General features: G+C 36.1%; 1 protein-coding gene across 1 annotated transcript in view; it reads right to left on the bottom strand.

Annotated features, from left to right (window-relative positions):
* Positions 1–22,645, bottom strand: part of APOB (apolipoprotein B) — a 36,426-nt gene extending 13,781 nt beyond the window's left edge. The window contains 25 exon segments of the mRNA XM_058020175.1: positions 191–567; positions 2,231–2,376; positions 2,639–2,826; positions 2,943–3,118; positions 4,356–4,566; positions 5,136–5,257; positions 5,466–5,648; positions 6,169–6,380; positions 7,749–7,916; positions 8,675–8,866; positions 9,160–9,336; positions 9,876–10,113; positions 10,463–10,674; positions 12,133–12,279; positions 12,466–12,583; positions 12,751–12,978; positions 13,775–13,994; positions 14,710–14,795; positions 14,983–15,107; positions 16,080–16,235; positions 16,421–16,574; positions 17,583–17,728; positions 18,581–18,696; positions 21,177–21,215; positions 22,550–22,645. Of these exon segments, the coding sequence (XP_057876158.1) occupies positions 191–567; positions 2,231–2,376; positions 2,639–2,826; positions 2,943–3,118; positions 4,356–4,566; positions 5,136–5,257; positions 5,466–5,648; positions 6,169–6,380; positions 7,749–7,916; positions 8,675–8,866; positions 9,160–9,336; positions 9,876–10,113; positions 10,463–10,674; positions 12,133–12,279; positions 12,466–12,583; positions 12,751–12,978; positions 13,775–13,994; positions 14,710–14,795; positions 14,983–15,107; positions 16,080–16,235; positions 16,421–16,574; positions 17,583–17,728; positions 18,581–18,696; positions 21,177–21,215; positions 22,550–22,607 (4,195 nt within the window). The 5' untranslated portion in view covers positions 22,608–22,645.
* Positions 22,646–23,907: the final 1,262 nt, after the last annotated feature.

Below are 23,907 nucleotides of genomic sequence, written 5' to 3'. Positions count from 1 at the left end.
TAAACTGACTTCTTCACTTTCAGAGCCTGAATCAACAGACACACCCAATATCTTTAAAATCAAAAGGAAAGTGATTCGAGATCATGCAACACCTGTCTTTAAATAGGAATGACTACACTGTGCCTGATATAAGGGATACAAAATAAGTAAAGAAGGTTTGCAAACACTGATGTCTAGCAAACATCCTTACCTTTCACACTGTAGGAAAGCAGCTCCAAAACAGAATCAGCATTTGTGTTATAGGTAGCTTTTACGCTGGTTGCTCTCTCTGTGGTGCTGTTAGTCACGGTGTACGCGGCTGTCCAGTTGTAATAGTTGCTGTACACATTAGCAGAGACCTCCAACTTGCCCAGCAAAGGCACACGGAAAGGATAGGATTTTGGAACAGTAAATGTTGGGATTCTGTATTCCTGAGATGGCACACTTATTCCCATGGACTCCACTACCAGAGGAGGTGTTTTAACAGTCTTCGGCATCCATATCTCATCAGATGATTTTCCCGCAAATGGCAGTGGAATATCAATTACAAAACTGTTTTTATTGAAGTTGTATCTGATCCGGCCTTCACTGGAAAATAAAGATAGAAAGATAGGCTGTTAGAAACTAAGTTCATAAAGCATATACAGGAGTTTTCATGATTTCCTCCTCTGCCCAAGATACTGAGTTTCCTTACATGCTTATATCAATGTCCTGATTTTAGTTTTAGAGAGAAATGTAACAATCAAACTTTAATGTCAACATTTTCAAGCACTCCTTCATCAGTATTTATCAAAAGTATTTTTGATACCAGGGAATTGTTTCAATGTTTTTTCCTCTTATTTCATAAACAAAGGGACTTGTAGGTAAAATTTAAAAAAATCCTCCAAAATTACTGGCACACCTGTGGGATGCTGAGTACCAGAAAAAGGCAATTATGTTTTTCTAAAAAGTGATGTATTCTTAGAGAAATGCATGAAATCATATAAGTGTTAAGAATTTATCTATCTTTCCCATTATAACCATTTCAAAAGTTTCATCTAAATATTCAGCATTTTTTTTATTCTGAATAAAAGGGAATAAAATCTAAGCATGCGACAAGGAACTAGGACTGAAAAATGGATCATTGGCTCAAAAAGTGTAATTAGGAAAAGGCAAAACAGAAAGAAACTTGGCCTTAATTTCTGAATGAACAATAGGCTGGCAAAGACACTCCTTGTTTTCGTAACTGGTCTTTCATATTGCAAAATCTTGAATTTTTACACTTAGAGCTAGATCCTAAGATGAAAATTAAGCAAATGCCTTTGAAATTTTGTTCCTTTAGAAAAGGATTACAAATTTACAAAAGGAAATTTGGTCCTTTAAAAAGCTACATAAAAGAGCAGTAAAATACCCCATTATTACCATTATTATTAGCACAGATGATAACAACCTAGGAGAAAAAAACAAGTTTCTTCCTTGCTTATACTAGCCCAGGAGCACAATGGTAGCAATAGAGATGTGTAGCACTAACACACCATACCATATTAGCACAATAAAAGAGAATACATGGAAAAACAGATCTAAGAGATACAAACTTGAAGACTCTTCTCCATTTGTTTTTTGAATCCAATCTTACACTAGCCTCTGTTGTCCTTTGCATTTATTTCAGCATTTCATTTCTATGAAATTTAACAGAAGGGTAATGACATTCATACAAGTCCTGTGAAACTCGTAGGTAGAAGGGATGGGACCAAACTAGTGCACACGTCCAGTCCATATGAGTACAACTTCCCTCTGAGCATGTCAGGCGTGGGAGGAGGTCAGGTTGTTCTGTTGGTGGAGGTTAACCACTATGTGTAGGGGAAAGGGAAGAACTGTCCAACAGGACTGCACAGGAAAATGTAGAGCTATGAGGGTGATGGCCAAAGTGTCAGCAGGGATGTAGGACACAAATCTATGAGAAACATGGCTTCGGTAGTTCTGTGGCCTAAAGACTGTATTTTCATTCAGTATGCCTTACAATATATACAATACTTGGGGATCTCTTCACATACGACACGAAGTCAAATCTGTATTAAATACGTACATCAATTCCTCCGTATAATTTCATTTCTCTGACTGTAAAGTTCTTTGTTATCATTCCAATTTTATGCTAATGTTTACAGCAATTCCATGCTGTTTTATAAAATCAAAGCAAAATAAAGTAACACTAAAGTGTGAACAAATATCTATTTTCAGTTTCCTGTTTCACTACCCTAATTTTATTCCCTACCTTTTCAGGAAAAGTTCTTCAGGAATGGTGAAAACAGGCAGGTTAAGTTTCTGAATGTTCAGTTCCTGCAGTGCACTTAGTTTGTCTTGCAGAGTCTGGGCATAAGGGACATCTTTTGATGCCTTTTGCAGCCAGGTGTTGGTTGCCTACAATGAGGAGAAAAGTTTTGTAAAGTAAATAAAAAGTTTTAGGACTTCTCTGTGAAGGTATCTGAAAGTTATTTGAACTACCCAAATACTGGGGTCTAGGTATCTGCTAAAGTGACTCATTCTTATCAAAGCTGGAAATACACAGCTTATTCGATTTGATGAGTGATTTTACAAGTAGTTCTTATTTTGGCTTTTATGGGGGAGGCAAGAATTCCTTAGGTCTATGTACTGGATATCTACTGCAGGTTGAAAACCATACCACGATAAATTGTGACACGATATGTCGCAGTGTCATATCTGTGTGAGCCACTTTCCGATCCAGAAGTTCGTTGGTATGCTTCTCCAGAGTTTTTGGGTAGTCTGAAAAGTCAGCTGGGAAGGCGGAAGACAGTTTTTTCACAGCAGCACTGGCACTTGAATTCCACTCTAGCTCAACTTTCTCAGCATCTAAAATTCAAATTTCAAAAAGAAAATGGTAAAATTAGTAATATTCTTATTTTGAGAAATACTATAAACTAATAAAAAAAGATGCTTAAGTGTAAAAGTTGTGTTTTTGCTCCTACCATATCTGAGAAGAACTCTTTTTGAAATTGAGTTTCCATGAATTGTTGCAGCTGAGCTGATCTGAAGATAGGCTTTGTTTGGTGAATAATTAACCAATGCTTCACTTTCAAGTTCAGTTTCCAGGCGAGGAAAAGCAATGCTGCCTCTTAATGTTGCCTCTTCCACTCCAGCATATCTGTAAAAGAAAAAATACATGTGAATAAAATATTTAATTGTATTTTTTCAGGAGCAATTTCAGCATTTAAATCTATAGCAAAGGCATAATAGTGTTATAAAAAAATTAGATTTAATCAAACTTGTAAACACTGTTGTAATTCAATTAATATTTTCAGCTTATGCTAGTTACTTTGGAAAACTTGTAGTAGACTATTATAATGCTACTGTGCAGATACACACAGTGTTAATTTCAAAGGAGTGAAAAGGATGGAAATATGTACCTGTCCTGGTAAAGTTGTAACTGAACCAAATTCTAAATGCCTTACTCAAGCTGAATTCTCTACTCAGGATACAGACTGTGGCCATGAATCACATAGAGACAAAACACTTGGCAAAATATATTATGCCAGTGGGCTTCATTTTCCTTTATTCACATTTATTTTATATCTCTGTAACTTTGTTGACTCGAGCAAACTTCTAATGTTATGTTAGTGCAAATGAAAGGGACTTGAGGTCTCTGACATCTGTCCAAAGCTCCCACTGATATCAGAGGCAATTCTACATGAACAGCAAAGACAAAGACTCCCTGGGGCACCATCAAGATCACAGAATTCCATGGAAGACTGAGGTTTATTAAAGAATGCGATCAGCCCATTTCACTATGGGTTTCTGAGGCAGACAATTTTAGAAACCCTGGCAGGCTGAACATTTTTGTTAGCTCCCCTGTAGATGTTCCCGGAAATATTCTCATCGAGAAGCGTGGGAATTTTTACAGGAAGCTCTCAGTTATTTTTGGTTTTGTTTCTTACTGAGTGCCATTAGATTTCTTCATGGGGAGATGTAATAGCTTTTTTTAGAGCCAAGCATATCCAGTAAAAGATAATACCTCTCTGAACAAACCTTGCCTTGTTTATATCCTTGGATTATCACACCTGCAATAACAGTAGTACAATGCATTCTTGTAGTCATGTGTGTGCAAACATGGAAGAACTACCTCAAGGAACTTGTAATATAAATTATATATATATATATATACATATAGTAGGAAAGATCAATCAATGTGTTATATGTATGCATTTGATACATTAAAAATAAAATACTTTAAAATTTTTCTATAATGGGGTTTCAATGGCAAGTTTATCTGTGTCTGTATTTAAGAAATTTCTCCAGAACAAGAGAAAATTTTGCCAAATTTTTACATCCAGTGAAATCTTTTCAAAGGTAGCGGTTAAATTCTAAATATTTTCCTGAGTTACCTTATCTGGCCAGTAAGAGTAACTTCTGTAATCTTCTTGTTGTTGACGTCTAAGACAAAGGTGTATGCTTTCTTCCCAGAAATGGATTCATCAGTAATTCTGAAGTTTGTACCAAAGTCAACACCAACATCTGGAATCTGGACATCACTGGTCAAAATTTTTTTGCCTCTGTTGTACCTGAAGGTCAATGTGGCCTCATGTTGGTTTATACCTAAAAAATATAATGTACTTTATTTATTCACAACTATGGAATCTGTTTGGACTTTTCATAAAAGGTGAACAAAAAGAATCAGCTGACAATTATATCCCACTAAAGATCTAACACAACTTTTAATGTCTGATTTGCAACTGGGCCATCATTTTTCTTCTCATCTTCTAAACACACCATGGGCTGATCCACTGACTCATCAATACTTTTATTATTTAAATAACTTCACATATGTTTTGTATGCTTTCATTCTGTATTTCATAAGAAACATATTTTTCTCATGCTTATATAGACCCCCTCAATATCTCCTCTTCCTTGCTTCCATTCACCAACACCACACTTTTATTAAAATCATTCAAAATACAAAATCAGCCTCTCATCATGAAAATCTTGCACTGAGATTGCATGAAAGGAAATCTGGTTAAATTGTGGGCCTGCTTGGGTGTGAAAATGGTATTCTATCTTACACTGTTAAGAATACTATTAAGATTTATTACTAAAAATGTCTTTTCTATAAAATGACAGTTCAAAATTGAGAAAAACCACAGGTTTGGGGTTTTTTTGACACTTACCTTCTGCCTGGACAGCAAACTTTAAGGTGTCAATCTGGTCATTTCCCTCTCTCAGCAGTTCGTAGTTTGCACTTGCAGAGTATTCCTTTACTTCGTCTGTGGACACTAATTCAACCCCAAATCTACAGAAGGAGTAAACAAATGTAACTTTTTTGTCCATGACCACAAACAGAAGAAATCATACAGCTCTCAACAGCTCTCTTTCTGAGCTGCTGCTGCCAGTAAGTTTGAATGATTTTTTAAAGGTAAGCTTGATGTGAGAGACTATTGGTGATTAAGCAGGAAGGTAGTTAGCACAAAATAAACATAGTCTAAGTTCACATGACTTACCTGCATTCTCCAGTCAAGGGAAAATAAGGAACTGCCTCTGCATCAGTGGAATTAGGGTACAATACTTTGGTGCAGAAATTTAGACCAGGAATGAAAGGCTTACAAGAAGTTGAGGTTTCTTGGTTCTCTATCAGAGTTGGAATCTCTTCAGTTTTGGCTGGAGACACCAAATGCAGTGTATCACTGAAACAGAAGAGTCAGTAATTTATTCCCAGGACAGGTGCTCAGATGTCCCATTAACACAGTTACTTCTGAATAAAATTCCCTTATTGATGTAGGAGCTAACTGAAATAACATCTGGCTTTACATGATGTAGGTATTATTATTGATAATTATAATTTAGTGTATTGAGTGATTTGCTCTCTCTAAAATTAATGCAAGTAGTTAATTTAAATTCAATTTTAAAATATCTATTGCTATTATAATAATTTTATGTGAAAGACAACAAAATAATGGAAATAGTAAGAGTCTTGTATAAAATTTCAAAAATAGTGACAAATAATCTGTAAGCCGTGACTCCAAGTCACCATTTATCTGGCATATTTGCTTGTCTTACAAAAGAAGTTATTGTTTTATAATGTCTGGGATTTTTCTGAACTGAAAATTTCTCCATGCCTATCCTAGATTTTCAATTCCACCACAATAAAAACCAAGAACAGAAGGAAGAACATAGCCTTGAAAGTTCTCATTCAGTTCCCATTACCTGATACTGAGGAGTTTTACTGGACTCTTCGGAGCAGGAATGCTGAATTTCAATTGTCCAGCTTTTACACTAACATGTGCCTCTATTCCAGATTCATGGAAAATATTAGAATTAATCTCCACACCACTTCCAGCAAATTCAGGCATATTTATTCCCAGGTGTGTCACAAACTCCACTGCTACTGAAGGTTTAGCAATGAGATCTGCTTGCATCTATTTAATAATCAAAAAAAAAAGGGGTATTTATTGGTCCAATATACTTCTTGCTGGTTATACAAAAAAAAAAAACAAACCCATACCACTCCTGTTAATACAGAGGAAAGTTTTACAGAATTGATTTTGCTATTCAAAAAATCTGATTTCCAAATCACATAATCAAATGGAATGTAAAAGTGGTAACTATGGTATACAAATCAGCAAGATGAAAAAATCAAGAATCCCTACCTATTTTAATGTAAAAATACTCATGCTTCAGAAAGATTTTATACATGGAGCTACTTGCATGTATTTATAAATCTGAAGACATGAGCCAGTTCTCCATTGTAAGAAAAAAATAGCAGTTTTCAAAGACAAGGAGCAAACAAACAAAATGACAAAAAAGAAATGGATCCAAGATTTGAATTCTCCAAACATGGAGCAACTTGCATGTATTTATAAATCTGAAGACATGAGCCAGTTCTCCATTGTAAGAAAAAAATAAAATAACAGTTTTCAAAGACAATGAGCAAACAAACAAAATGACAAAAAAGAAATGGATCCAAGATTTGAATTTCTCCAAACACACACTGGCTTATTGTCAACCTTTTGCTTTGGCCATTAAGAAAGAAAGGACAGAATGCAAAATTCTGGAAAAGATTCCAAAGCTAACTGAAGGGCAACAAGTACTAAATTTGAGAATTTATTTCTTATTTTGATTTAGATCTTTTATATAGTAGGAAATGAAAAGTTTAGATTAACTGACACTAATAAGAAATTCTTGAATATAAAAGAAAATATTGACTAAGTTAGAGTAAGGTAGTTATTGGAACTGCAAAAAGGAATAGAAACAATTATTTTCTTTTAATCTTAAGTGGATAATTAATTTTGTGTCACATGCTTTTTTCTTGCTACAATTTTAAGATGTTCCCTCTCAGGTGAAAAATATTTTAGTTGACTCAATTTTCAATATTTCTTTTAACTGCTAATCAAATTTTTTCTCTTTGAATTGGCCCCAACAAAATGTTTTGTTTACTTTTAGGCTCAAACCGCAAATTCACATAGTGTAGCTTTTCTTCTGTTGTATTTTGAGTGCAGGGGGAGAGAAAGACACAGATCAAAAAGTGTTATTTTTGAAAGAGTGATTGAAATACTTTTAATTCATACATTTTATTATGTCTCATTTGTAATTTATTATATGCATTACTTATTAATCTAATTTAAATGTCATCCACAAATTAACCAAAGACTTCCAATGAGTTAGGGTTTTTTAATATTGAGAACATTTTGCAATCTTTAAAATGCTTCTAGTGTTACAGTTTAACCCATAAATTAAAATGCAGATTACTAAGAGGAGAAAAAATATAGACAACTATTGAAACTTACGCTTTTTTGATGAAGCTTTGCAGCTACTCTTGCCCCAGGTGTTGCTATTCCAGACAAGGCAAACTTCAGCTGCAAACCTGCTCCAGTTGGAAGCTCAAACTCATTGTCCATGAATATGTAGTGGACAAATAGATCCCTGTCAACACCTTTTGAGATGGCTTGTGCAATCTGGGAATCAAACAAGGAAATGAACACTAACAAATCCACAGTTTGGAATATGCACATTTTGTACTTTTCAAACTGATCAGGGAATGATTGCAACTCTATAATCCAAAAGTTAATTTCATATGGAGTAAGAATCTAATTTCCACAGATTCACTGCTTCAAAAAGTATACTAAACACTGTCAGCAAAAGCTGAAATTTAAATTAAGAGCAGATTTTTTACCAGCCTTGACACACACAGGTTGTCTACCTTAACATACACATACAAAGGTGAATTGGTTTAGATACCATGTAATATTCTGGTTTCCCCAAAGATAATGGCAAAGCATTATTTTACTTCAATGAAAGAAGGATATTACCAAAATTCCCCAAATTTACTACATCTTTTCTTTTTAACTTGACAAGGATCACATTTTTAATATTAAAACATATTTACATAATTTAAAATTTAGTCATGTAACTTAATAGCCAGTACCAAAGTTTTGGGAATTGTTCCAGTAGATTTCTCAATAATACAATATGACCTGAACTTTCCCTTTTTTCTTTCCCTCACCAATCCTCCAGGAGGACACTACTTGGTTATTGGGGAGTCTTCATAGATTTCTCAGTCCTTCAACATAAGCCTGGGTATTTTATTTTAAATAATTATATTTTCACACTGATATCAAATATTTTTGCATAAAGTTAAATACAATCTAAATCTTAAAAATATCTGGTTTAAAAAAAAATGTTGATAATGTACATTGCTGCATCAGAAACATACCATTTCAGGAACAGTCTGAAGAGTTTTAACACTCTTTAAAATCAAGCTTCCCAGCAGTTTAAAATCATTGAGTTTCATGTACCCAAGTTCTTCTCCCAGGATCCTTAGATATGCTCTTCCTTCTGGAGCTTGTTTGCTGCCCAATTCTTTTATCAGTTTTTCAAGGTTAAGTATTATTCCTTTCGCAATATCCTGAAAATTCAGTCAGAAAGCAATAAAACAGACTCATATGAAGTATGTAATGTCACATATCTAGAACAGGTACCTCATGAAGGTCAGCTATTCTGCACATGCACTTATAGATTTCTCCCCACACAAAGATCCCTCCAAATACAATTAAGAAAACATGCTGTTAAATAAGATTAAGGATTTCTGTTTATCTCACAATAGAGTAGAAGGAACATACAGAGTAAAGCGCTAAGTGCTGTAATTACTGCGTAAAGATAGGAATGCTGTGCTGCACAGAGAATGTTTTCAAGCTGTACCTGATCCTGCTTGCCATCCTGCAAGTAACCAAAATAGTCAAAAAGTGCCTTGGAAACCTTCTCTGGCACTTTGCCATCAACCCAGTACAAGGCCTTGGTTGCAGTGTCTGGGAAAAATCCATTCTCTCCAAACAATGCTTCCACTGTTGGTTCAAATCCCTTTCCATCCAAGCCAAGCTGAAATGAACAGAAAGGACAACACATAACTGAGACAGTTGCCTCCTTTTCTTTGGAACTTTACAACAAATAGACTTTCTGGGGAGCAAAAAATGCATTTAAAATGTATCCTAGAAGCCCATGATTCTTAACAGAAGATATGGAACACTATGTCTTATAATTCATTTTATCTCTATGGGGAGGTTCAACAAAAAATATCTGCATAGGTTGTATCTCACTTAAAATCTACTATGAGTACTTCAGTGTGCCAGTGATGATTCATTAGCACAAAGTCAATGTGTTATGGATGGGTTCGTTTTACCCTGAGCCCTTTAATAACTTCCACAGGGTCGTCCATCCAGTCAGTGGCAAGTGACATCACATAATGAATGGCTTGCTCTAAAGCCCAGTGAGACCAAATCAAAGTCTCCTTGAAGTCACAGTGATTTCTCCCAAGGCTTGTAAAAAAAAATACATTATTCACAGAAATTGTTATAAGAAAACAGAAATGAGAAAGAAAGCAGCTGAATACTAGCAAATGTTTTTGGTAATTGTTGTACCTCAAAGACATCACTTGGGTTGAAACCGTAGGCATGCAGGGTGGTTTTCAGCATGGTCTCTTTAGGAATATAGCTGTTTGGATCAAATATCACGTTTCCTTCTACTTTGGCAGAGATGGGGTCAATTCCAGGTACAGAAACTCTTTTTGAAATCTGATAATTTTGTGAGAATTTTCTGAAATCTTTGGCTGTTGGGAGCTGATTTCCTTTCAGAGCTTCTTCAACTTGGCTTTTTAGACTAGGGAAGAGGATAGCAATTAAAATATGATTAGTATATATTCCATACACTCGTTTAGTCTTAGTTAATGGTTTTTTAATGCCTTTGCAGACATTCATACAGCTGTGCTGATTGCTAATGGGTAGGTCTCTGCCATTTATTTAACAGTAAACATAAGACTCAAGGAAAAGACTATAATCTGGCGCTGTCCTGACAAAGTTTACTGTCCTGTCCAGTTTACTCAGTTGATGTGCTTGTCCAAATAAACAGAAAAACCAGTCCAAAACTATACTGCTAGATAACTACTACTGCAGCTATGGTAAAACTTTTTTCTCCCAATGAGACCAATATAGACCTAAATTTCACTTACTCTTCGATGCCCAGTTCTTCAGAGTCCAGGATGTTGGCAATGTGTGAGGCAACAAAGCTTTTCACCTGCTCACTCTTCTCCTTTGTGAGGACTCTCAAAATCTTTGCAAGATCACTTGGAGAGGGATTTTTCATCACTAGGAGATAGGCTGCTAGACGTTTGTCTGTGGGTGCATCCGGTTCTTGGAATGCTTTGAGAAGGGCTGAACGGTCCTGCACAAACAGAGAGAGGTTTGCATTGATGAACTGGCTCATGGATGATATTGCTAAACCCTTTTGGGAATATATAGGGTGGAATAATCACAGAATATTCTTGACTGGAAGGGACCCATAAGGATCACCAGTCCAAGTCTTCAGTGACTGCATACCTATTTTTGTACCTTATTTCTACAGCCTATCACAACAGTTTCTTTGAAGTTATTTTGTTAAACTTTCTTTTGCTAGAAAACATCATAGAAATTACGGCTTTACTGAAAGTGATTTTCATGGAATCAGAGGATCACAAAATCATTTGTATTGGAAGGGACCTTTAAAAACCATCTAGTTCCAGTTCCTCTGCCATGAGCAGGGAGACCTTTCACTGGACCAGGCTGCTCAAACCCCTCTCTAACCTGGCCTTGGACACTTCCAGAGATGGGGCATCCACAGCTTCTCTGAGCCACAGCCTCACCACCCCCACAGTAAAGAATTTATTTCTAATGTCTAATCTAAAACTACTCTCTTTTAATTTGAACCCATTCTCCCTTGTCCTGTCACTAAATGGTCCTGTAAGTAGTTTCTCTTATCCTTAATTTTCTTATATTTTTAATTTACTTTTCCCCTCTTTTTTCTTCTTATCTTTTCTGCTTGCCTTTTTTTTTGTCTTTTATTTTTTATCTTGTACATACAGGTTACACTTTTACTTGAGAATTCTGATTTTTGATAATTGGGAATCATCTGTGCAGACAAATTATCAAAATTTGGAAAAAAATAATTCAATTTAGAAAAAGAAGATCAAAATCTACTGCTGCAGGAAAAATAAAAAACATAATTTAAAACTAAGTAATAATTAAAAAATTTAAATGTATTAAACTGAATCTGAGGATATGAGTTTCAGGTGTTCACAGTTTCCCAGACTTTTTAAGCCTTATCTGGAAATGAGAGCATATCTTTTAGAGAAGAAATTTTGCAATATTGAAACTATCTCACGATACTGAGCAGAAATGCTCTGTTTAATGATACCTATTTTGTAAGGGATGCTGTAATGTCACTGCATTGTAAATACACATCTACCCAGTACTGTTAACAATGACAAAAAAATGCAAGTATAAAATAGGGACATGACTTTTTTATTAGTTGAATACATTTAACTCTGGGGTAATTACTTAGTTAACACCACTTTTAAATAAGCAGAAGACACTTAAGACACTAAAAGGAACAGATTTGATCTTCCCATTTAAACTGAGAATAACTAGACAAAGAAACTGCATCTCAAAAGAGCAACACCCACTACACCAGGAGGTTTCCCAGCTATGTGTATGGAAACTTACTAAAGGGGTTCTGAAAACTGGAGCCAGCCAAAAGGGAGATAGCAGAATTTAAAAAATGGGAATAGCTTTGCATATTCAATAACTCCTGTGAACAGTCAAGGTGAATTGAGAAGAGTTTATCCTGGTTCTTGCACCAATTTACCTCTTCAGTAATTGTCATTTTCCTGAATGCCTGGATGGCTGCTTTCTGAACTGAAAGTGATGCAGCTTCATTTCTGATACACGTCTTCAGAGAAGATTTCACACTGGGTTTAACTTTCTCCATTACTGCACCCATGTTTCCAATAGCCTGGTAGTGATGAAAACAGAGAAAGATAATAAAAACTTCCTCCCCACCAAGACAAGTAATGTGATAATAAATATAACATAATATCATAAATATCATAGAATATCATAGAATATCACATAATATCATATCACACAATATTAGTATTATAATAATAGCCTGCATAACGAAAGAAGGAAATAAAAATACCCGAAGTGTGAGGTATGTAAGTTCATCTTCCCCAGAACAATCAGTGCCAAGCAGTGAAACCATGAAGTCTGCAACATCTGCTATTTCTTCTGTCACAATCTTCTTCTCATTGTAGAACCTAAAGAAATAGATAAACACATCAGAAACAGAAGAGGAAATTGGGAAATGTCTACATTTTATTCCTAAAGAGCAAATACATGAAATAAAAATAAAACAAAAGTGAACACTCTTTGGGTTTACTCAAAGCACTGTAATTTTGTACAATTGCATGCTATCCTTACTTACTTAGTAACAGAATGACTCAAGCCATAGAATGAAGCTCTACTTGGCTGATACTGGGCCATATTAAGAATTTCCCGTATTCTTTGTGGAGTTGGAGAAGGCAACAGTCCCAGGGTGTATGTGATCAGGTCTGCCACAAGTGGATTCACATTTCCAGTTCTCAGGATTTGAAGGACTGCACTGTAGCACTCTGGAGTCCCACACTGGGTCAGGGCCTGGACAGTGATGGAGCTGAAAGGAGAAGAGATTACTTTTATAAATTAATTCCTTGTTTGCAGTTATTGCTGCATGTTGACTGTTTGAAACAAACATATGGCAGCTTTATTAAGGTGTTTTAATAGAAATGATGTAAGCTTATGTGTGTCAGGAAGCAAATTACGTCAATTCTTACCAAAAAAGAAGTTTCTTAGTTTTACAAGTTATACTAATAACCCAATTAAATTAGAAAAAGTAAGTATTAATGATATGATCATTACATGGACATATCTTTTTTTTTTTTCCTTCACAACAGACTTTTCCACAACTTTAAGTATTATCATCTAATATATTGACCCAGACTGAGGCTCTAGTTCCTTTACAGATGGAGGACATAAAGGATATGTAAACTGGCTCAAGTCCAGCTTGGACAAAAGAGTAAAGGTGTGGAGTGGAGGGCAGGGTCAGACCAAACAGTAGCACTCTTCCATGTCTGCTGAAGTCTGTCTCCACTCAAAACTGTGTTTTTTGCTATAAGTTACACTTGGGGGCTTGGAATTACAGCCATTGTCTTTGAGCAAAGCTGCATGAAAGATATTTGGCTATAAAAACACATCCAAAGGATTGTGTCAGGCACACACAGTTGGCTTGAGGCTTCCTTCCTTATTTCCCTCTATGTATAGTTCTTATAACACTTATTTTTCTGAAAGACACTCATTACATCCAATACATCTCTAATTTAAAACCATTTACAGCAAATCGTCAACCACAGCATGGTTTTGCCATGGCATTGATGTATGGCGTTTTTGCACTGTGAGCTGCTCAAACACACCTTGAGGTTTCCATCATCTTTGGTACAAGAAGGCCGAGACTGCTGTTATGCAAACTCCTCAGCCCAGAAACAAATCTGTAAAAGAGTCTTGCTCTCTGCTGGTTCTCCTGGGAGGCTGCAAGTTTCTGCATTTCCTGCAGGGTTTTCAGAACAGCATCGCCCTGCCTGGACAGTTTGGCATCTGTACTTTCCATTGCAAGTCCCTTCTCTTCCAGTGCATCTAGAAATTGGAAAAAAAATGCATTCTTTATGTCTTTGTCGGGGAGCTATGTTAATTTTTATCTTCTGTCATACATTCAGTATAAATACAAAGTCTGTACATTATTTAATAACTGTTGAACAGTTTACAAAAATAATGATGTGGAATTTAATATAATTGTCCCAAAACTTGAATATTTGTATACATTCTTTTGTATTTTAATGAAGATTATTCCTTAACACCTCTCAGATTAGCATATTTTTCTTTTTAAAATTTTAATAAATATATGTTGTAAGAAGTATTTTATGACTGGGATTAACAGGTCAGAAAAGTATGTTTCAGAACAAAATATGTAGTAATAATGGATTGCTTACATTTGGCACTGAAGCAAAAAGACGCTTAAGAAATCATGGGTAGCTGAAAAGGGTTCATTTAACTAATTTCCAATAAGATTAAAATTAATTTTCAAGCAAATTATATATTTTTAAATTTTAAAGAATAATTTTAATATTAAAATGAAAACACAAAGATTATTTAAAATTAGGGGTATTTTTAAACTTCTCTGGTTTTCTCATTTTATACTCAAACTTTTCCCTACTAAGTTGGTAATATTTCATTTAAAATGATGGGTTTATTTGGTCCCCACATCCTTAATTAATTCACTATAAAAAAAAAGCACAAAAAATTTTCCCTGTATTTGTCTCTGTATTTATAATATTGAGAACTGCAGCTATACCTCCATCAAAATTTTTGTTAGTGATCTTTGGTGTATCTTCTAGCTTCAGAGTCTGGTTGACCTCTGTCATGACAACATAGCGACTTCTAGGAAAGAAAGACAAATTTAGTGCTTTAGTTAAGTCCAAGTGCTTTTATAAGGTCTTGACAGGCCTCCTGCCTTCTTAAAAACAAAATGTCCATTTAGGGATGAAGTCAGGGGAGAATGTGATACATCACCATTTAAAATGGATATTTATAAATATAGGCTAATGATAAATAGTGAACAACCTACTTGTTTGAGGAAGGCAGAAGCAGGTGTTTTTCACTGCAGACAACATCTCTTATGTGCCTTTTCTTTGCATCAATATTGTAATGACAGAACTGAGTGCTCTTCAGAAGGGCAGATAACGGGGTGTTCTGTAAAATAAATAGTTTGACAGTCAGCTTACTGAGTAGAATGGGAAGCAATCATAGTTTTAAAGGTTGACACAGTTTTACTTTTAGATTAATAGTTATATATTGGAAATGGAGGTGCATAACTGGAATCATTCTTACACAAAGACAAAATTGTGCCAGTAATAATCTTTGGATTTAAGTCTCTTCTCAGGCAAAAATCCCACTGAAATGTTCCCTCAGGCCTTATTGAGGTGCTTGGGTTAGTAGTTACTGCATGATTGATCCCCTGCTGCCTACAATAAAGGCTCCTTTATAAAACCAATTTGTAATTTTTGGAGTAGTTCATTCCCCTTGTAACGATTGCGATGTTCAGTCTCGCAACACAAACTTTAAAGATTTCTACAAAAAGCTGTAGAAGTGGCAAAAGTTCTAAAATGTGTTTTCTGCATTATATAAAACCTTTTTTTTTTTTTAGTTAAAACATCCAAAAGCACAGATGCCTTCATATCAGAAAGAAATCTGACCATATTCATGCAAGCAACTGCATGGGATCATTGTGGATTAACAGACAGACCAACATTTTGTCAAACCTCTTACTTCAGGGCAGCTAGAGCCCTATCCTCCTGGACCTTACACATACTTTTAGAATTTTAGAGGTCTACTTGTTTTAAATAAAATTGGAATTTTGAAAATTTTGACCCAATTTGGCTATGCTCTGATAGATTATTGGATTATTGAATAATCAATGGGAGTAACTCCATATATGAAAAGCTCTCCTTTAAAATAGAGAAGAACATTGAAGAAGAAGAACTCTTGCTCTGCATCCGTTTTTTTCTATTGACACCCAACAATACTGCAGTCTGATCTAATGGAAGAGTGCAATAAAACTACGTTTTCAAAAAATAAATATAAAAGTAGTCATGGTAGTGGTTATTGATTTTAAGTGCTGGTGTGAAAAATGTTACATTAAATAATTTTTAATGGCATACTTACTAGTCCTTTTACAATGGCAATGGGGCTGACATGATCTCTGATGGGACTGAAGCTGTCACAGCCTTTCAGGTACCTTGTGATTGAAATATCTTCTGCAACATTCCCTTTTCTGGATTTGAATTCAACTTCACTGTCACACTTTCCGTACACAGTATCCTGGAAAGAAGAAAGAAGTGAATGCCTTTGCTCGTGCTGTCAGACATTTCCTGATCTACCTGAAAGGCACCCTTTCTGATCTGAATGTCCAGGCCTTTTGAAAATGGTGTTCAGGAATGACTCTGTCTGGGTGAAATTTTTTCCATTGGTTAACACAATAACGTGAATGCTTTCAAAAGACCTACCATTGGAATTGTTTTCATGTTTTCCACCGTTTCTGTTGGCACAAGGAGAGCTGAGATGATACCTCTCTTGAGATTCAGTATATTCAGAGGCTCATCCTTCTCTGGATACAGCTTGACTTTGGTTCCATCCTGAATGCTGAATTTTAGCTCATTCCTGCCCCCCAGAAAAACAACATTAGTATGAAATCATATTAAAGCCACAGAGTGAAGAACATGTTATCAATAACCTACTGGGCTAGAGATAAAGCATCATGTTTATCTTGGTCTATCATTATTTACTATTCACTGCTGTTACTAACAGAAAGTACTACTATGAAAGCAACAAAATTCCAACCAAGGACATTTTGATTTCGCCAGATTACGTCATCTAAGGGCAAGCAAATATCAAGAGCAATGGCTGAAAGTTGGAGTTGCATAAATGCAGAGAGGAGATAAATTTTTAGACTGGGATAATTATTAACTACTGCAATAAACTGGGAAATGATGCAAAGGATTCACTACTAGTCTGAGTCTTTAAAGAAAACTTTAACTGTTTTCTGTAAAACATATTTTAACACTGTCTCTAGTTGGTTTGAGATCTATAAGTAATGAGAAAAAAATTACTGAGGTGCTGAAAAAAGCATGAAGGTGCATGACTAAAATATGCACAGACAAGCACTAGAGACTAGCTGAGTGGAGGGAGTAGAAGAAATTACTTATAAAAGCAAATAGGTAGGGAAAAGATTAGCTACACAGACTGGGATTGGAAATCTGGACTTCAGTCTCAAATGCCTTTCTGTTGCACAGTTTGTTAGCAAAGGAAAACTATCTTAAACGAGCTGACTGCAGCCATTTGAGAATGTGCCTACAAGAAGTAATAATAATTACACTTGCAATAATCTTTTGAGCCACTACCCAACAACTTCCTGATGTAGATGACAGAAATTCGAAAACCATTCCAGGTTAAAATGTTGTATGTAAAATTCCCTTCCCTACTGGCAATTGAGAACTATGTAAACTCTTCAGTGTATCATGCATAGTTCTGCTGTGGAACCAGCTTACAAATCTATCATGTGATCATGAAATATGTTCCATGCCTAGAAAAACATAATCAGGGTGGACCGTTTACACTGCAGCCAGTTCCATGTTAAGGTCCCAAGTTTTGATAATTGACATTGCTTACTTTGACATGGCACTTGCAAAGTCCTCAGAGTTCTTGGACTTTTTCAGAATAGCCCTTTCCTTGGTGTCAATACCAAATGTCTCCCTCAGGGAGCAATGCATTGTCCTCAGGATGAAGCGGCATAGCTGAGGTACCTCCAGCTCAACCTGAAAACACAAATATTATACATTATTCTTTTTAGCATTTTCACATTTCCAGGATCACTCTGCTACTGCATTGAAAATTCCTTGGGATTTGTAAAGTGTCAGGATCACCCTGCTACCAGCTGTTGGGAAAGACTCCAAAGCGCTCTAAACAGCTTAAGATAATTCCATGGAGGAGATAAGAGGGCAAGTATTTGCTTGGCTAATGGCATGACATCATACTAAGTGAGCAACTTAGCTTCTGAGAGTTTTGAGTATTATCACTGTATGAAAACTTGAGTCATTACACTGATCAATGTGTTTCGACTTCATCAGAACAGTATGTGCTAAATAAAAATATCTTTCACAGTTACTCCATTTCAGGAAAAAAACCCTCAAAACCAACATTATGTTGAGAAAGTTTTGGGCAAGATAAGGTGACATTGGGTAGTTAAATGGCCTATAGGTCCCTTTACTCCTACAGCCTGATATTATCTTGAGTTACTATCAGCAGGCTCTCATGTGATCTTCATGGCATCAATGAGTTATTTTAATTCAACTTCTAGAATGTTTGATGGAAATTGGTAGACTGAGCCTGGGAGCGAAGGAAAAATGAAGTAGCAAGTCTTGCCCCTTTGTCATGTAAAAGTACAGCCAGGGATTGAAATGCCCGGGCACAGAGGTATGAAGGACTTCTGCCATTCTCAGTGCCTCTGCCTAGAACAGGGGGGGCTTAGTCTTCATGATTTTCAATATGAGCCTTCTGAAAAGATGGTCTTGTTTGTAAAATCATTGAAGAATGCTTCCCAGCTGCCAGCTCCCATGCTGTTAAGTACACAGTCCCCACCTGTGTGTATTTACTCCTCTTTTGCCTACCTTGCAAGTGATCTTTGAACCACTTCGAGAATCTGCTGTTCCTGTGATCCCACTTGATGTCTCTGCTTCATATGAGTAAACATATTTTCTCAGGGGTTTAAATCTGGTTGCATCCTCTGCAATTGGGAAAATAAGAGTGGTTTTATGACCTGGGCAGAATATGCATATGTAATCCTTACAGTGCATGCTTAGTGTTGTGTAACTGAAATAAATGCCAGAAAAAAGAAGCCTGAACACCCATGCTCCAACTATTTCCTTATACAGAATATCTTTCAGACAGAGAAGTGATGCCTTCATGTCAGTTGGATACTTTCTGAAGCATAGGACAAAACTGGGCGCAGCATAAATTTTGGGGTCCACTGCTCAGATAGGATCTGACAGTGTGACCCCACCTGTCCTTCAAATCATGCCCGAAAAGCAAATGAGAAAGACAGGAGAAAACTTGAAGTCTGAAACTGTTTAAAAACTACCCTATGGCTTCTAAATTGAGCCAATAAAATTGTAATTTTCAAATTGGTAATAAAAAGATTCCTTTCAGCTCAGATTTTTCCATCATAATGCAAATACAAGGGGCTGCTTTACCAGCCACATGACTGAGACTGAAAGCAAAAACCATAGAAATAGACAACACACCAAAACTACCATTCCTCAATACAATTTCACCTGAATTTATGGACAATATTTCTGCTTCAGACTCTCTGAAATATGATTTACTCTAATTCACTTATTAGATCAGAAAATTTTACTAGGGTAGATTATTTTTAATGGGCATAAGCTTTAGTTAATCGGAGAACATCCAGAACAAGGGAACAGCACTAAATTATGACCTATTAAGAACTATTGCAGGAGGGAGTATTTCCAGAGGTGTTTCTCTTTCTATCAAAAACCTAATAGGCTTCCTAAAAAGAATGAATTCCACCTTAATTTAACTTCTCCCTGTTGCCCTCAAACCCAACCCTCTGTAATTTTAAACCCTGCAAGCACGAATGAAAGTGCTAATAGAAATATAAAGAAAAAAAATAGTCTCTATGTCAAATACAGAAATACAAGACATTACTTTGGTGTCTGAAATGAGTAACAAAACCCAAACAATATCCTCAATAACAAATCACTCCCACTAAAACTGCAGCCATTGTTTCAAACTAAAGATGATGATCAGGCACTTGAAGTGTCTGTGTTGGAGCAGTCTAGATCAATATGAAGCAAAAATTACTGTTCCCTTGGTTCAGACTGAGCAACTCGCTGGAACTGATTCTATTGCGATCCTGAATGACAGGTAATTTCCTAAATTGCTCCTCTGTGGTTATTTGTGACTGCCTGATTATATGCAGTCCTGATTTACTTTTATAGAAAAAACAAAGATAGGTAATGCTGGTGTAAGCCCAAATACCCACCATCAAATCTGTATGACTTTGCCTGCCTGTGCTAGCAGAAATGTAGCTTAATCTTCTTTTATCAAATCTTTGTCACATCAGAAGCCAATGGCAATGTTAACATTGCCCTTTATGTCACACCATTTCACACACAGGGAGGACAACAAATTAGTACTATAATTAAATTATCTATTTAACCCTAGAATTAGCTGCTATTAAAGGATTCATCACTAATCCTGTCACTTCTGGCTATCTTAGTCTCTAACTGTACTCAGAAAAATTTGCAATGCCATTATCTATATTGCTAGAGTGAAAATTATTGCTTCATATCCTGCTTTTAAACAGAAACCAATGAAAAAGGCATAGTAAAATTATAAGCTTAGACGTACACATAACAAATAAGTAATTGTATCAAAAAATAAACAAGAAATTGGCAATGAAGCCCAGCAGTCTTTGAGATGGTTCAGCCATCTGAAGTAAACCAAATTGCCTGGAGGTGGTGCTAAAGCACCCAACAAAGGGAGAGAAAAACCCCTGAAGACTAAGAACAAACTAACTCATTCAGTACTTTGACCCTGTGGTGGAACATTATGTATCTAACCGAGCAGTCAGCACCAGTCAGAGTTCTTGACAAAGATAGTGCATAAAGTCAGCATTTCCTGACTCTTGGCTTGTTTAAAGAAATTGCTGTCCTTGCTGACAGAGTTGATGATTTATTCTACAGGTATTTAGTTTAGAAATCTATGTGCAATTGTGTGGGCTTAGCAGCAGCTGTGAAGGGTAAATAAAATGTGAGATTCAGTCCACACGGAGGTGTAGTGTACTTAACCTCACTGTTAAAGCTTCACTTTTGGTGACCAGGGACTTCAAGACTAAGGAATTTGCATCTGACAATTAAGAAATTAATTTAAAAATCCCAACCAAACAACAAACCAACAAACCCACAAACCCAACAGAAAACAGTTTCTTAATGAGAGCTTTAAGAAGGTTCAGAAACTTAAACTAAGCTTGTCCAGTCTTAGGAAAGGTTTAAAATTATTTGAACCAAGTCTAATGGATAATTGAATACTTAAAATACATATCAAGAAGGACTTAAGAATATTACCATCACCTTCATTTAAGTTATTTCAGAAGAAAAGATTGGGAAAACTCAGGCTTTGAAAGATGTTTTCAGTTGAAATACTGACTTAAGATAAAAAAAGGAAATGCAAAAAGTCACTCACTTAAACATCCTGGATTTGCACTTTCAGGTGATTCTTCTTCTGTAAACAACCGAAACAAACAACATTAAAAACTGGAAAAGCTGTTTACAAAAAAGTTTGTAAATTCAGACAGATAAAATGTACCATATAACACGTTTTACTTTTAAATTTTGTTCTATTTGACCACACAAAAATACTGCAAAATGGATGAATGGCTATACTCTGGTTTTTGTATGTTTAAAATAGGACAACTTTGAAGGTTAATACAAAAATTCTCTGCCAAGAAATCTTTTCTGGATATTGAGAGTTTATTCCTTGGAGGAAAAGAATGCTGGTTGGAAGCTTATTCAAGTTAAGAATTATTTGCTCCAATCAGTCTTAGATATGTTCCATATGACTCTATTTAAAAAAATTAAATTAAATTAAATTAAACATAATCTACTAAATTTTTGGCATTTATTGGATGCTATGTCATTCTTTGGGATATCACACATGAAGGCCAGCACTTTTCACAATGTCCTCTGCACACTTTCCACATTTTCATTCTGGAAATTCTAAGTAGACCACTCTATAGAAATAGACTGTAACATTAGTCACAGTAACAACAGCATCAGAAATACTACTATTGCTATGAAAATAAAATTAATAATATCATTAATAGCAATTAGAAACAAGGTTTATTGTATAGCAATACATTTGTGTAACACCAGTCAGGAACAGAACATTACTTCAAGAAAGATGTCCATATGATCAATTAGACCTTTGTATAAAACCAGACCTGCATAATTACCTCTAGACTCACTTTTCTCCTTAAGCTCCTTGAAGCCTTAGGTAACACTACAGAGCTGTATTTTAAAAAGCCACTTCTTGGGAAGCGAGGATAGCTCCCAATCCATAGCATCACATTGATCTCATTTGTCTTTTCTGATCTTAGGAAAAAACCTCTAGTGGCCTACTTCTTTTTCTGATGACTGTATCCCTTCAATACAAAATTGCATTTAAATTGCCTGCCAAATACAATTTGCTGTACTGCTCTTTCTCTTCACATTTGCTGCAAAATAGGTTAGCAACAGCTGGGCCAAGTCTGCATGGTATGTCCAAGCTATGGTAGCTCCATGAGGGTTTAAAAAGACAATGCTACAGAAAAACAGTGAATGCCTCACAAGTTGCAAAATACATTAAATCAAAAGCCATCAGGCAACATGAATGACTTTCCTACAATGGGATCCTCCTATGACTGCCCATTCCCATGAAGGGAAGGAATTATATCTTTGCCACACTGAACCTTTCCAATTCTAAAAGCCTTGGTACTTTTGATTTTTTTTCAATATTGTTGTTTTATTTGGCTCATAAATAAAGCAGTAGAGAGCACTGACATAAAAGAGAATACTTACGTGTGAGAACACCACTGCTGAGCAGCAGGGAGAGCAGCAAGAGCTGCACAGGGCCCATGGTGAGCCCTGGTCCCTCTTGCTGCTCTTTCTTTATCTCCTTTTTCTTCCCTCCTCAAGTCTTCCCTGCTGCCTCAGGGACAGTGAGCCTTCTGACTTGGACCTTCATTTATATAGTCTGTAGCAAGCAGCTGAGTCAAACAGTTTAGAAAGCTCAGAGCAAATTGCCAAAGGTCCAAAGGTGAGAGTCCCAGATCCTCACTGCGCTCTACACCATGCCCTGCTTTGGTTGCTGATAGTCACAGAAACATTCAGGTTGGAAAAAAACCTCTAAGATATTGAGCTAACCTCCAGTAAACTCGGGATTCTCCAGTTAGTCAGGACTGTTCATAAATGATTGACAATGGCTCAGTGAGCACTCCTGCTAGCTCCTCATCCTTCCTCCTCTGAGAATCCAAAACTATGATTTTGTGAACTCTGATTTCGTGATGAATCCCAACACTCCTAAAATACAGCGTTAGCCAAGTGCCTCCTCTTCACTGACTGCATCTTCTGAAGAGTTTAGAGACCTCCACTATGGCTGTCCAGTAATTCAAGTCATCCCACCATGTTCCCATGATGGCCACTACATCACAGAATCCCTGCTGCACGGTGGCTTCCAGCTCCTCCTGTTCGATACCCACGCTGTGTGCATTGGTGTAGGTGCACTAGAGTTGTGCTTCTGGTCCTGCCATCTTTTGAGGGGTGACATTCTAATTCCTATGTGATGATTCTTAGGTGCATCCCCTGTTTGTAACACATCAACAGCTCCTGTGTCTTTGCTGCCACAGAAGCGGGTCCCCATGCCCTACGTCTGCTGCAGCGGCAGATCAGGACACGGTCCCTCAAGCATTGGCATGCTGCCCCCAGGCTTATCTGAAGGCACAAGACTGAGCTGGAGATAAGTCACTTCCAGTTCACCAGTCTTTCCCTTAAGCAGAGTTTTAAGAGCCAAATCCCCCAGCTAGACACTCTAACAATGTATTCAAAATAAATGCACCACATCTACGCAAGTGATTACAATGCATAAATTGGAGATGGAAGAAAATATCATTGCATCGTGCTTTAGTACAGATGTTGATAAGCTCGAGAATGTAAGTACTTGACAAAATCAGAACATTGTGCAACTACTGGCAGGAGATTGAAAGTTTTTTTTTTTCCCCTTTGGAACAGAACTTGTCATATGCCTTTTAAAAAATATTTTACTTTGATTTACAATATTCAGGTAAAACAGGTTGTGCCTATTTTGAAAGTAAGCTCTGCATAATTCTTTTGTTTCCTTATTTTTAGGTTCATTTTTTTTGCTAATAACAGCAAAAATA

This window comes from Melospiza georgiana, chromosome 3 (genome assembly GCF_028018845.1).
Source record: "Melospiza georgiana isolate bMelGeo1 chromosome 3, bMelGeo1.pri, whole genome shotgun sequence".
NCBI classification, from domain to species: domain Eukaryota; kingdom Metazoa; phylum Chordata; class Aves; order Passeriformes; family Passerellidae; genus Melospiza; species Melospiza georgiana.
The sequence above is the reverse complement of the archived record's forward strand: the minus strand, read 5'-3'. Positions and strand labels throughout refer to the sequence as shown.